The 14940-nt window shown below is 30.4% G+C and overlaps 2 protein-coding genes across 7 annotated transcripts in view; one reads left to right on the forward strand and one right to left on the reverse strand.

Moving 5' to 3' along the window:
- Nucleotides 1–3700, forward strand: part of LOC121113760 (V-set and immunoglobulin domain-containing protein 2) — a 445858-nt gene extending 442158 nt beyond the window's left edge. For all 6 annotated transcript variants that reach the window (XM_071886825.1, XM_040707619.2, XM_040707617.2 and 3 more), the window contains 2 exons: nt 1453–1738; nt 3234–3700. In XM_071886825.1, coding sequence (XP_071742926.1) covers nt 1453–1738; nt 3234–3343 — 396 coding nt within the window. In that variant the 3' untranslated portion in view covers nt 3344–3700. The remainder of the gene's footprint in view (nt 1–1452; nt 1739–3233) is intronic.
- LOC121113757 (fatty acid amide hydrolase 1) lies at nt 3363–8960 on the reverse strand. The gene is made up of 8 exons (XM_040707613.2): nt 8726–8960; nt 6492–6695; nt 6107–6334; nt 5173–5469; nt 4885–5063; nt 4515–4670; nt 4047–4467; nt 3363–3983 (listed from the first exon to the last, which is right to left on the reverse strand). Exons 1-8 carry the CDS (start codon nt 8843–8845, stop codon nt 3801–3803), a joined length of 1788 nt encoding a protein of 595 aa, XP_040563547.1. The 5' UTR covers nt 8846–8960; the 3' UTR covers nt 3363–3800.
- Between the last annotated feature and the right edge of the window lie 5980 nt (nt 8961–14940).

A 14940-nucleotide genomic window follows, 5' to 3' on the forward strand; every position in this document is an offset into this window, starting at 1 on the left:
AAAGACATAGTGAGGAAAACAGTGTGTATTTTGGGCATGTTATAAAAAAGAAACCAAAAATCATCATGGTAACCCTGACCAATTCAAGAATATTTTGGAAGAGAGCTGCTTAGCTGTCATGAGGTTTAATTAGATCAGATACAATCAGCTGTGAAAAGGGAGAGGGGAAGAAGGAAAGAAATAAGGGCATTGGCAATAATTACTCCGATATCGATCCTGAATTCTACTCTGAGTCCAACTAGGAGTTATAATTATAACTCTACAACAATCGCTCAAAGTTACTCTTTTTTTTATGAGCACAAACGAATGTTTGGTCAGATTTTGAATATAATTAAATCTAGTAGGGAAGGAAATTCACTACTCAGGAATTAAGGAATAATGACAACTGCTAAGGAGAAGAAAATTCATTCTTCAGATTACCAATTTTAAAAAAAAAACGGGACCGCTAAAAATCCTTGCAATATAACAATCTTTCATAAATAATGGCATCATAAGCTTAATTTCGACTCGAATTAGGCCTAAATTAAAAATAATTACAAAATATTCCCGTTTTTTAAAGATACTTTCAATTTTAATAAACTAACTCAATTGGTAAACGGAGATACTTTACTATAATATTTAATAAAAATTGAACCTTGTAGAGGGCACTTTAAAATTTGCCACGCTTTAAAAGGAATAAAACTGGTCTGTACTGGAATTGACGTGGGAAGGGACCGATTTAAAGTTCTATTTTAAAGACCATTACAATCCTTATATTTTATTTTCTGAGAACTTAAACTGAACACGATGAAAATATTCAAAATTTGAACTTGTTTTAGACTTGTCAAACTCGACTTGGACTTGTAATATAAGGCCTTTTCCTCACCTCTGTCTTATGCACATTCTTTATATATTTCCTGAAAATTATTACTACGTATACATACATCTTTCTAAATTACTTGAAGGATTAAAAATTGAGAATAAATATAATTTATTAATCTAGAATGATTATTCTCAAAATTTAATATACATAACATTTGTATTCATAGATGAATAATTATCTCCATTTGAAGGCGTCGCCAATTGACATTAAAGTAGTGAAAGTTTATCCTCCCAATGAAATAACTAGAAATTAACAGATTTAATTTAAAAGACCATATGTATATGACACAAGTTATATTTCATGGATAAAATGAAAACTCTAAAATATATATATAATTATTGAGTGAGTCTATCATTGTCCAAAATAATTTGCTGATTTAGGTGTATGCATTGACCTATAATTTAAAAAATTAAATTTTACATTTTCTTGATTTTTGAAAAATTGGTTTTTATAAAATGCAAAATATCTATATACATATTTATGAAGTGACTATCATAATAAATTATTCTAAAAAAAGCTGTTTTAAGCAACTATCAGAAACAAAAATTAATGAAAGTTTATTTATTTTTGTAACTTTGTTTTATCATTAGGCGAGTGAAGTTTACCTGCGACGATTTCCGACTAGAGAAGGAAAACAAATCTTAGGCCTAAGCTTTCCAATAACTGGAAGTCATTTTGTAAGTCAAAAGAAGAATAAAGTAAGTTTGAAATGTTTGGCCTCCATTTCTAAATTATATTGGAAAAGTGCGGAAATTACTTTGCTACAAGAAAAGCCCAAACTTGCATCTGTTATGGGAAGTGGAGAAGGAGAGGCGTCTTCTTCCTTTTCCGTTCATGATGAAAACTCGTCCGATTCTTCACTCTCATCAACAACAGGTAATATAGTTTAATATGTCAATGTAGCATATGTAGAGGCGGGATTTTGTAGAGCGTGAGGAGATAGTGGGAGCTAAACATAAAGAATTACTGCATGGAGATCCTTATTAACATCAATTGCCTGTACTATGACCTTGGGAAGAGAAAATGAATACCTGTTATAAAGAAAATATGATATTTATATTATTATGGTTAGTTTGTTTTTTAATACACCAAAGATAAGCGAGAATTTGTCCTCCAAAGATAGATGTGAACACCACAATGATGTATTTAAGAATGAACAAAAAAAAGACCAGACGTTACAACCGTTTATCCTTTTCTAATCTCAAGCTTTGGTCTTTAACAAAAACCCCATCCCATATAATTTATATGACACCTTTAGGATAATTATTAATGAAAGATATTTAGAAACTCTAAAGATATAATGTGTACTGCATTGGTTGACAGCTTTTTCCTTGCCATTCTACAATATTTATGTAAGACAATTTGTAAATTCGATAGAAAACTGTTAGAGTCCTTACACTTGTGCTGCAAACGTGTCAAAAATACGCACTCAAATATGCTGTCATTGGTGTTATAAGATAGGGTCTCTAAATTTAATTTTGTTTAAATATAATATTCTTATCCCTAACCCAGTTGGAATTTAGGCCTTGCACAGGCTGTTATGTATTGGGCTCCGGTATACTTAAGACATCCCTGAGTAGAATTATAGTTTCATTTTCTAATGGCCGGACCTTATTATATAGACCTTGGTATTAGTACAAATACATTCATTCAAATAAACAAGACAGGATTGTTTTGGTTTTTTTTTTTTGACAAAATGAGGTTTGAAGTTCAAGAAAATGAATTGCTAAAAGTAATTTCGCATTTTTCACTTTATTTCAATGTTTTATTAGAAGTGTTACAGTCATTTAATATAAGACAAGTCTGCCCCGTTCTGTTCGATAACTTGTTGCAATGAGAATCCAAATCATAATATTCTTCTCGTAGAAGCCCTTGTCCCTATCACCAAAAAACCTCGGGCAACCCATTTTTACAGGCCTTTATTGAGACCGAATTTTTACCCTCGAGCATATTGGCCATAAACAGGAACAGGAGGTAGTCACTTGGTGCCAGGTCTGGTCTGTAGGGGTAGATGCATAAGAGCTTCCCATCCCAGCTCTCGGAGCTCCTAGTGCCTCATCAAAAATTCATGACTGAGCCAACCAATACCAATACTGTTGAAAAAGCGTTTGTAGTATAAACGCAAACCTTTATAAGACCATATCTTACGATGACCAATAATGACCAAATTAAAAAAAAGTGGGAAATGCCAAAACACTTTTTCCCCTATTACACGTATTTAACATCATGGACCAGCATAATACACTGCATAGCTAATTTGGCCCTCTCACTCTGAAAGGTTGCCGGCCCTTGAAGTATTCAAGTATTTATTTTATTCTACATAATGTAACATTATTGTTAATTAACTTAATTCCTATTTTTCTCTTTGTAGATACTCTAAGTTCTTCTGCCAAAACCACGACGACCGTATCTTCAACTATATCTTTACTATTAACAATATTGTGTAACATTGAAGACATTTCGAATTTTCTTTTGAATTAAATGGAAATGCGTATTATGCTAGTTTTAATTATTAATTATTAGAAATTTTATTTATACATAGAACATCATATAAAAGAAGAACAATTTATATAATTGTAACCATTTTAATCAATTAAACGGACCATGAATGTACATAGAATATTGTGTGCGATGTTTATTTTAACTTTTACCGTTCTTAATCAAATCACCATATTATAAGTATTTTTTACATATTGTTAAATTAATTTTGTGGATTTCATATATATATATAACATAAACTTTGTTTGTCTAAATGTTATACATTTAGACAAACAAAATATTTTACAATACATTATTACTAAGATATTATTATTGAAATACATATTTTTTTTAATTAAATAAGGTGTTTGAATCATTTTAGCGCATGGGTAAATCCGCACTTTTTGGTTATAATTACTTTTCGTTAAGGTGACTACGATACATCAATTTAAAAGTAAAACTAAGTTTTAAACTTTAATAAATGTTGTATTTCGTTCATCAAATACAAAACAGTCTCTTCTTGCCATTTTTTACCAATAACTTGAACACCAACAGGACAATCAATTGTTCCAGTCAGCTTAGTCTTCAAGCGTTTAAACAAGTAATCATCACTTTCATGGTATGGATAGCCATCCATTTTATTCTATGTTTTATATGTAATAGAGTTACAGTTAATTTTAGAAACATTACTGGGGGAAAATCTTACTATATCTTCCTGATTAACTTTTGTGAATGGAACTACGCCAGCAGGTAGATCAAGTATATTATATGGCGCTGTAAATGCTGCAGCTGGAAGATATATGGATACTTCCGAGTTTGGAATTGCTGGAAAAGCGAAGCCAGGAGTTATGACAGCGTCCAATCCAAGTGATTGCCACCAAATCTCATGTACCTTCTCTTCAAAAGTTTGAAGCTCTCCAGACAATCGCCATATTTCAGACGCTGGTAAAGCTTTTTTCGAACTAAGCTGCAATAATATCTTTGAAGGAATAATATATGTAAAGATAATTTTTCCCAGGTAATATTTTATAAATTCAGGTACATATGCCAGATAATAATTTAAACGATAGCATTCATCAATACATTCCTTTTCATCAACCACTGATCTAACTCGAGCACCTCCATCACTTTAAAAATAAACTTAAACATTTATTTTTATTAGATGATTTTGTACCTTTGAAAGGAACTTAGTACAATATCCACAAGTTTTGGAGTGCCAGGATCCTCAATTTTAATTAAATCATGTCCATTTTGTGATAGTAAATCCACGCATTCATACAAGGCTCTAGTACAAGAGGGAACAGCTTCAAAATAATTGTTGTGATCAAACCTTCAAAAATAAATAGTTGAAAAATGGAAAAAATAAGAGAAAAATACTATGTAGTTTTTGTCCTTTCGAAAAAGCAATCACCTTGACTTTTTCAAATTCATATTATAGAAGAGATAGTGATAATTTGAATTGATGAATTTAGGCTTGTTGAATTATAATTTGAAACTACAGTTTTGATACTTTTTACCGAAATTTATAATAAACAGGTCCTTACCATCCTATTTTCATTTTCCTTTTTGTCAATAGACTCCTATTCCATTTGAGTGGAACCAAAGAGTAATGTTTCTTAGCAAATTCTTCAGACTGATCAGCAAATAAAGCATGAAGTTTTATCAAAGCACTAACATCTTTACTCATAAAGCCACTACAGCATTTGAAGAAGGGTGGTTGTTGCTAAAATTTAACTTAATAGAAATAAATGTCGAAATATTTTTGATTTAGTTTAATGCAATGTTTGTTTTAAAAAAACAAACACGATATTACTAATAGGAACAAAAAATACATCTCTTTTTAGACGAAAACCGTTTTCTAGAAGTCTTCCAAATGTCGGTTTTAAACTTGCAATACCACAAAAATGAGCTGGAACTCTTAAAGAACCTCCTATGTCAGATCCAATGCCAATTATTGATCCTCCACCAGCAATTAACGCTGCCTCTCCGCCAGAAGATCCTCCTGCTGTTAGTTTATTGTTGAAAGGGTTCGTGGTGTTCCCATAAATAGGATTTGAACAACCAAAACTTTTCAACATTTGTGGATTGTTTGTTCTACAAAAGGGTATTACTCCCATTGTTCTCATTGCCTATTAATACAAATAATATATATATATATTTTGTATTTTAATATAATTAAGTGTGATGTCCTAATACAATAAAAATGTTAGAATGTAGATCCGTTATTATTAGTGATGTAAATCGTGTGTATTTTTTAGCTGCCCATTTTTTGGAATTGGTAATCTGAAGAATGCATTTTCTTTTCCCTAGCTCTTGCCATTATTATTTAACTCTTGAGTAGTGACCTTCCTTTTCCAATACATTCAATTATATGCGAAACCTGATTGAACATTTTTGTGTGTACATAAAAAAAGACCTTGAGGATTTGACGCGGAGTTATAATTGTAAGTCCTTCTTAGACTCAGAGTAGAATTGAGGATCGTCAGGAGAGTAATTTTTGCCAATATCCTTGTTTGTTTCATTTATCCCCTCCTCCCTTGTCACAGCTTCTTGTAGCTGATCTAATGAATCGTCATGACAACTAACCTGCTCACCTCAAAAAAATCTTCTAATCGTTACCATGCTGATATTCATTTTTTTTTTTTTTTTTTCTTACATTCCCAAAATACACACGATTTTCATCACTAGTTTTAATAGCTTAGTTTAGAAAACTGGTTAATATCTCTGAAAACTTTGATAAAAATAGTTAAGAAGGAATCATATTACCTCTACTAAAGAACAATCCTTTCCAGATGGTTGAAAAAGATATTTAGCCAATCCTGCAGTGCTATCCGTATTTTTTACTGCTAAACATTCTTTGACGCTCAACGGAACTCCAAATAGAGGATAAGATTTTTTATCAGACACTTTATTTAATTCCTTTGCTATTATTTCTGCATCATCAATGAACTCGACAATACAATTTGTTTCATCATCAACCAAAATAGCTTTTGCCTTGTAAAGTTATGCGCATGTAAGAGCATAAGAATCATTTATTTAAAAAAAGTATGGATATTTATGCAAAAAAAAAAAAGAAACACTCCACAATTTACGTAAAGTCTAATAATGTCTGAACATAATTAACCTTTAAGTTGGATTATATTTGACACACCTGATATGCCTGAAGAACCTGTAAAGGACTTAACAGAGAGCTCTGTAATTTTTCAACAAGTTCCTCTAGCTTCAATTTTAGAATGTCTTGACGATGTGAAGTAATTAGAGTACCATCAGCTAGTGATATTTCTCTTCGGATTTTGTCCTTCATTTCTTGTTTCCTATTTTTGGCTCTCATAATTTTCGATTTGTAAAAATCTCTCTGGAAAGAAATTAGATGATTGGATAGAGTAGTATTATAGTTTATTTATTTTTTTAATGTTATTAGGGTTGTATCTGTCCTTGAAATCCTATATGAATCATTCCTATAATTATCAGTATAAATAAAATTGTTCAATGCATCATTTTCACCAAAAATATAATAAATTTCTTGGACAACACTTTTAGTATCTGTCATTGTTATACGCATTGAGACCTCCGCAATACATGAGAATAGTTTTTCATTAATCTTAATTAAAGTATTAATTAGTTTAATAGATATTGGGTGCTGAATAGTAGCAACAGAGCCATAGGAGCAAAGGGATAATTGACATCCCCACTTTTTTAAACTAAAGGCTGATTCATTGATAGGCGCGCACCTCTAAAAAAAACTACGATAAACATATTTCGAAGGGTCAGTCCTAGTTTTTACTTATGGACAAAATCGCTCAGCCTATTCATTCCGGGCAATAACTTGGAGGAAGAACCTCTTCAACTTAAGTTCGATCCAAGTTTCCAAGGGACAACTTCATCGACAAATCTGTTCTACTCCAGACATATGAGAATGAGATGACAATTAATATTCAATTGAGTAATTAATTAAACGATATTAATAAATGCAGGTAACATTTGAAGGACAAGGCCAACGAGGAATCCACAAAAACCAAGAGATTATTTTCTCAAATCCCTTAGTTGAACCCACAGATTGTTATTAATTAGATCCCTCATTCGATATCCTTTAATTATTAATGAACACGAAACGTACTTTTTCAAATCGGTTCTAACTTGAACACTGTATGTAATGACTAGGAACGTGTTTCCCTTAGGATAAACGAGCCTTTCCGGCCAACGACCAAAAACCTCTTCCAAATGAACGCGGTATTTTTTCCTACTACTTATGTACTTTGTTGAAGTGTTGAGCGAATTTGGCTATAAGGAAAAACTTGGACTGACATTTCGAAATATGTTCGTAGTTAATATTTTTAGAGGCGCGTGCCCATCAATGAATCGGCCTTAAGTGTAATATTTCTATAATAAAATTGTAAGGTTGTATCATAGAAAAAAAATAGAGGTGACAAGCATTTTTACTTGGTCACTTGTCTTAGTTAGGCAGACGGATAATAAATATTATGATCTTGAGAAGTTTAATACAGCTGCTATGTTTGATCTACAAGTAGAGATCGTGCTAAAATCCGGAGGAAAAAATCAGGCTATTAAGTTGACGGCTCTTTCAGCAAAATAGTATGGCTTAAGCATACCAAAGTCAACAGCTGATAGTAATAAAAACAGTCTTGTGAATACCTTCTCTCCAGTATATTTTCTTCCTCTATAGCTTGTTTGAATATGACGGCACAATTTTATAATATCATCGATGAGGTCACTAGCTAATATCTATTATGATGATGTCATTCAACAAAGTATGTTCCATGGAACGGCTTTTGCGTCCAACCTAGGCGTGTTCTTTAGATCTAAGAAGGGAGCATCAAAATTTTGGGACCGATATATCCCTATACTTTATAAAAATTTATAGGAGAATGATATCAAGTGTTTTTACTGACGTCATAAATTGCATCATAATTGAAAGAAACATCATCTTGGGGTCTCAAAGTTGATATTTTTAATACATAAAATGGACATACTTTGAATAGTTTAGAGTAAAATATCTCATTACTTCCATTATAATTGTTAATTTGTATCTACAATACGAAAATAAGATTGTACAACGATGTAACAGCATATTTTTAATACATTTTAGTGTCATAAATATATATATATATATAATAAAACAAGGTAATTGAGCGATAAAAATTTTATAGACAGTTAGACTTAAATCGCTTCTATTTGTATGTCCCATTTTGACATCCAATATTTTCCTTAATATTAATGAAAAAAGGGGTTTCATTGTTATAAAACTATGTTGTTTAGGGCCCGAAAATGAGATAAAATCAAAATTGTGACGTCATATGAAAACACACTTTAGGTAAGTTTATATTTTTAATTCAAACTATGCAAGATGCAAATTAGTAGACTTACCATATATAACATCCTTGCTATTTTGTAGGATATAAATATAGCTCCAATAGAGATTATCGTGGTAACAAATAAGCTTCCACGAAAGATAGAATATTCATCACCCACGATATAATCAAACATCTTTTTAACCAAATATTATGAACTTCTTCGTGAAAGACTCCTCCGTCAACTTTAATATATTAGTTTATGAACAAATATTATAGATATAATATTTCTAACAGTGAATCTACTGTTTTTCATAAAATAGAAGATAAGATATAATTCAATGAATTTATAACTAAGTCACTTTTATTTACACATGACAGAATAATTATTTTGTTTAATCAAGTTTGACATATTTTAAATAAATAAAAACTGGAGAATTATTTCATTTTTCTTATTTAATATTAATAATATGTATTTATCGCATTATTGGTTTTGATAATTATTAATGACTTTTAATAAGAAAAATCCTTAATAATATTGACAATGAATAATGATATATTTATCCTAATTTAAAAAAAACATATATTGAAAAATATTGGTCTGTCTATGCGAGAATATAAAATAGAAATCGGAGAAAATTGTAGTTTCGTTTTTTTCAGGTGCAAAATATGGATTTGCAATGAAATCATGGATTTCTATTTTAATAAAATTTGTAGAAATTTGTCTGAAGATTCGTTTGCTTATAAATATAATTAAATATATTAAATGTTTAACTGAAATAGTTCATCCATATTTTTCCTCAAATGTCAATTTTTCTTTTAACGATGCATTTTAAAAATAAAATTTTAGACTCTAACATTACAATGAACTATTTTAAATTTCTGGAATATTTTCAAAAATGAACCAGTTGTCGAGGGATATTTTTTAACAACATTATTTTCCATAACTTTTTTAGTTTTTCAAGCACGAAAAAAAGTGTGGTAGGTTTGTATTTTTTTTACAATGTCAATAAATGTTATTTATACTTTTTTGTAAAATTAGTGTAAAAAAGTTTTTGGCAATTTTATTCGCAAATTTTGATATAGTAATTTTTTGACAATACATTTTTTTATGTATATATGTTAGTATTTTATTTGAAGTTTATAACGCCATTTTTTTAAATACGTAATATATTATAATGCTTGTTTGCGCCGAAGGAGTCTAAACATTAAGAAGAAATAATATTGGAGATTGTAAATGTGATTTCCCGGTCCCTTCCTGGCCTGAACAACGCCGGGTAATCCTTTGCTAGTAATATCAAATTTACAATTAACAGCCTTTGAAACTTACAAACTAATTAATTTATGCTATATTATTTTCATTTTCTACTTTTTGACGGAAACACATTTGAGTATTATGAAAATAAGATATATGTCCAAAATAAAAAACCGTAAACAGCATAATATTATACCATTTTTGTAAAAGTTCAGTCTAAAACTATCTTTTATGGACAAATGCCGAATATAAGTAGGTTACACAAAATCAAAAATAACTTCATCAAGGATTTAAATAGCTTCTTCTTATATATGTTGAGCATATAATTTGGTTTTTCGTTTTCGTACCAAAATGACTTTTTTTCAGATAAGCACAGAGTTATTGTACTTTTCAAAACCAAAACTTGAAATAATGTATCACCCCTCTTCAAAAAGGAGGTGTCCCTTGTTTTGAACCAGCCTACGGAGGTTACCTTGCTCATGAGTCATGAGGTTACCTTTATTGTATCAGGCAATCTTTCCAAAAAGATACAGAGAAAAAGCCTGTAATACACCGGTAGTTATCTAGTGTAAGTCAATAACACCAACTGTTACTTATCTCTAAACTACTCTAAGGCTATAATTGTTATATTATTTCTCCACCATTTTTAAAATGAATTGCATAAATATATTTAATAATATTAAAATCCTACAGATTATTATATATTCGATACTGTATTCAGGGCTTCGGAGTCGGATATGTGGAGTCGAATTTGGGAATTTGATGTACCAAGTCTGCAGCTCTGATTATAATATTGCTTAGTAATATTATATTAAAAGCTTAGATTTGCATTTATATAATATGATGGATAAAATTTATTAATAGAAATAATAAAATGGCCAATTTATATCTATATATACGACGAAGGTAAACAAGATATTGTATTCCTGTCCTTTAGGAAACAGAGCATAAGCATATAATAATAACTTATTTCTCCGTAATTGACAGCTGATATACCCAAAATACCCAAGGCCAATGTATTTTTGTTGTAAGTTGTCGATTCTCTCGTCTCACTAGATACGCCATGGCTATTTTATAATTTATTATTTTTGATAAATTGACGGAGAAATTTACACAAATGCATATTTTAAGCCTATGAGAGCTTCAACTGACAACTTCACTTAAACTTGTATGGATAAATTTCTTACTTCTGCTCTTCTACGAGCTTTTGAAAAAGAAGTTAGTTGCTCTCCTTCTTATTGAATCTACTCAACCTTAGTGTATATTGACAATCACATTTTACGATTCTTCGTCAAAGATTTAGTTTTATAAGCGACTGATTTTTGGGAAATAAATACTAGTGATACCGGAAGCCTGAAAAATATAGATGGCATTCATTTAAGTGGAAAAGCTTCCGCTCAAATAATGAAAAAAAAATTCCTAATGGGTCTACTTTTAGGGAATTCAAACAATATTGTTCATAAGTACTCATAGAGGTTGCCATATAAATAAAGAAGATATTTCCATTAGATGAAAACAACATACTATCTAAATGGTGAATTTTGGATCAAAAATAGCAAGCAAAATTCGACAATTGTCCTCAATTACAACACCATTGGCGGATAATTTCCAAACCCTTTTTCTCGAAGGGAACCAAACAAACTTGACGACAAATGGAGACACTGTCGTCCGTCAGGAAATGAACTGGAAATATAAGCAGACTGTATTCCGTAATATACTCACAAACATCATGGATGTATTAAAACACAAAGAATACGGATTGCTGCCATATTTCATTCTAAACTTCTAAAATTCTACGTAGGATTGCAATATTCCCATAATTTTCAAACATGGAAACTTCCCATGGGAACTTTGTGCAATAAACAAGAATTTTGAAGAATTAATGGGAGCAAAGTTTCCAACCCTTTACAACTCTACTTCATTCATCGGCTTGTGTCGAGAGATTTTTTTTCTCAAGCAAATCATGTCACAACTAAATTGACAAATGGATTCAAAGTTGAAACTGTTAAAGACCGTAATTAGCCTGAATGTTAGAAAGAAAGCTGAAATATGCTCGAACTGGAAGCCTAGGGGAATGTTCATCAAAAATACAAATATATGCTTAGAACACATACAAAAATGATTATCTACACTTATCAGCAGAAATTGTTGGAGGTTATAATGAAGTAGATAAAATATAATTGATTAACGCTGAGTGTCAAACTGTATTGATATACTGTGAACTATTATTATTTTCTTAGGATTTCTAAGGGGAAATCTAGGTATATTATAAAATTATTAGGAGGGTACCTACAGTACATAGAGTGCTTAGACTGAACAAAAGCAAGGGAATTTTTTTGTTAATTATAATTAAAACTTTTGAAGCCGAAAGTTAGTTGAACATGACAAGGAAAAATAAAGCTATTTAGATATCGTAGGGAATCATCCTATTCTTCTATAAAACTGAAGTGTTCCATGAAGAAAAATATTATCAAATGTAGAATACAGTTAGGATTCGAGGATATATTTGAACCCCCTTCTATTGACATACCTAAAGGAAAAGAGAACGCGTAGCTATAAGCTCCAACAATTTTATTTAATTAAAGGCATAATTTGCATCTCATTAGCCATTAAATCGCATCAACCCACACAGCATTACTACAAGCGTATATTATCTAAATGAGATTTATATAAATATATAATCCTCCATGAAAAATGCACTCTTGAGAAGCCTACATTTGTAACTCTAGAGCGGCAACTTTCACTGAATCTAACCATATATCCAAACTAATTAAATCTATTTCAAAATTTTGTGCAGGCATAAAATTAGATCAGTTGGGAAAATGTGAAAGTAAGAGGATTCAAGGGACCAAAGTTCAGATCATATGCTAGATATGTTCTAAGATGCCCAATTATGATGTAAAAAAACTTGCTGGAGGCTTGCGCGGAAGTTCTTATAAGTAAGGGTGATAATTTTTAATAATGCGAGCAGAAGAGAAGGAAGTTCTTATATCGTCATCATTCCCGCCTTTATTATTCAATATTAATATAATATTAGATGGTGATAGTCGATAGAGAACTGAATAAAATGCCTAAAATAACGTCGCCTTCTGTCTGGACTTCTAAAAATGGAGGCCCAGGAATTTGGGAATTACTTACCAGATGAGAAACAGATGGTTTGTCGGATTTGTCGAAATAAATGTGCCTTTGGTCTCCTATCTAGAATTACACGCCACTCATTATTCTCATCTCATATCAAGAGAATGGATATTCTTCTAAAAAATCAAGTTAATGATGAATACATCAAGTCAGACTTTAACTCTGATCTCACAAAGATGCTTATTGCATGTAATATAACCTTATCCATTGCTAATCATCTATGTTCAAAAAAATTATGGAGAAATACACGGGTAAACCTATCCCTTTAATGGAGGATGCTGGTACTGATGTCATTTATAGAAATACATATAAAAATGTTTTGAGTCGCCCACACCAAATGACGATCAAGTTATCAGTAAAAAGTATAAAATATTTACTAATTTCGAAATGAAACTCTGAATTTTGTACTATCTAACAGTAAGTATTCAATCTTTTTTTAAATCTAACCCTAAAATATGATTCTATTTTAGCTAAACATATCAAGAATTATGATACACAACTCATTAAATAGTAAAAACAACTGCTTAAATGGTCACAACAACGGGGGTAGTAGCTTTGGATGGTTCGCAACTAGTTTGTCTGATATTATTTTGTTCGCTTAAAGACTTGGGTATGATCATTAGGTTTTCCAATATTACATAGTCAATAAATATTACTTTTTTATCACTTAAGGCTTAGCTATGGTTGATAGGCTCCAAGAAATGGTGTTCAGAAAACTCATAAAAGGCAAAAACAACTGCTTAAATGGTCACAACAACGGGGATAGTTGCATTGGGTGTAGCATTATAATTACCAATTGTGTATATATGTTGTTATATAAGCATAAATAGCGGAGAAAAAAATCTTTTTTGATGCTCTTAATAAGGACATTACTACATAATTAGTTTTTGCTCTAAATCTTTACGATGTCATGTTAAAAAACTACAATAAGTCAAGAATGGTTGCCTGAATTGTCTTATCAGTTAAATTTGACTGCATGGATTAACTTTTTTTTTTAGATAAATATGAAATAAATGAAAGTGGGATTCTAAAAGCTGTTCTTACTAAGATTGGAAGAAGATATGGATTGAAATCTAACTTTATTTTATGATTTACTTTATTATTAATAATTATTAAAATCTCATCGGTAGAAATATATCTATCCTGTGCACAATTGTATATGCAACTTGCACATAAGGAAAAAATGTGATGGTCTTTTTGATTAAACTCCACGTCTGGCTTGTATTTTGCAACCTCAAGTTATGACATATTGAACTGAATTCCGATGTTAGAACAAGAAGATAATATTTGGATCAATCTATTATTTCAATATTCTGTATTTATAATTTATTGTTATTATTAGTTATATGATTCTAATTGTTTAATTTTGTATATTTAACTTAAATGTATGAGGGTTTATTTTTTAGTATGTAGATTGTATTTAATTTAAACCTTCTATTTTAAATTTGGAGCTTCAAATATATTTCAAAATACTCTTATTTTGTCGTTTTATTAGTTATTTTTCTGAGAATATGGTTCACAATAAATTACTATTTCATGGAGTGTGACGTTTCCAAATCTACTGTAACGGATAAAAATCGTCTAAGCCAATTATACGTAGTATATCTTTATTAAACATTTTGCTAATAAATACTTTCGTTACACCCTCAAAAATCATAATAAAGCAGGCAACTGATAAATACTGATGTGATAATCACATCAGTATTTTAAACAATAATACCATATGTCTTTCTCCCCCCTGTCTCCTCGCACGCGTTTTTCTCTACAATATTATCAACTATACTTATAAGTGCTTTGGGAATTCCCATAGAAAGGCTGGATTTTCATAATTTAAATTGGAGAAATCAATTTGATGTTATTTATAATTAATCTAGATAAATTTTTAATTTTTCACGTAT

Source organism: Lepeophtheirus salmonis, chromosome 2 (genome assembly GCF_016086655.4).
Source record: "Lepeophtheirus salmonis chromosome 2, UVic_Lsal_1.4, whole genome shotgun sequence".
NCBI lineage: Eukaryota > Metazoa > Arthropoda > Copepoda > Siphonostomatoida > Caligidae > Lepeophtheirus > Lepeophtheirus salmonis.

Excerpts from the sequence above, each read along its gene's own strand:
- LOC121113757 (XM_040707613.2), bottom strand. The coding sequence starts at position 8,845 with ATGTTTGATTATATCGTGGGTGATGAATATTCTATCTTTCGTGGAAGC. Across the intron at positions 6,696-8,725 it reads TAGCAAGGATGTTATATATG|AGAGATTTTTACAAATCGAA; the intron begins GTAAGTCTACTA and ends ATTTCTTTCCAG. Across the intron at positions 5,064-5,172 it reads GTTTTCGTCTAAAAAGAGAT|CAACAACCACCCTTCTTCAA; the intron begins GTATTTTTTGTT and ends GTTAAATTTTAG.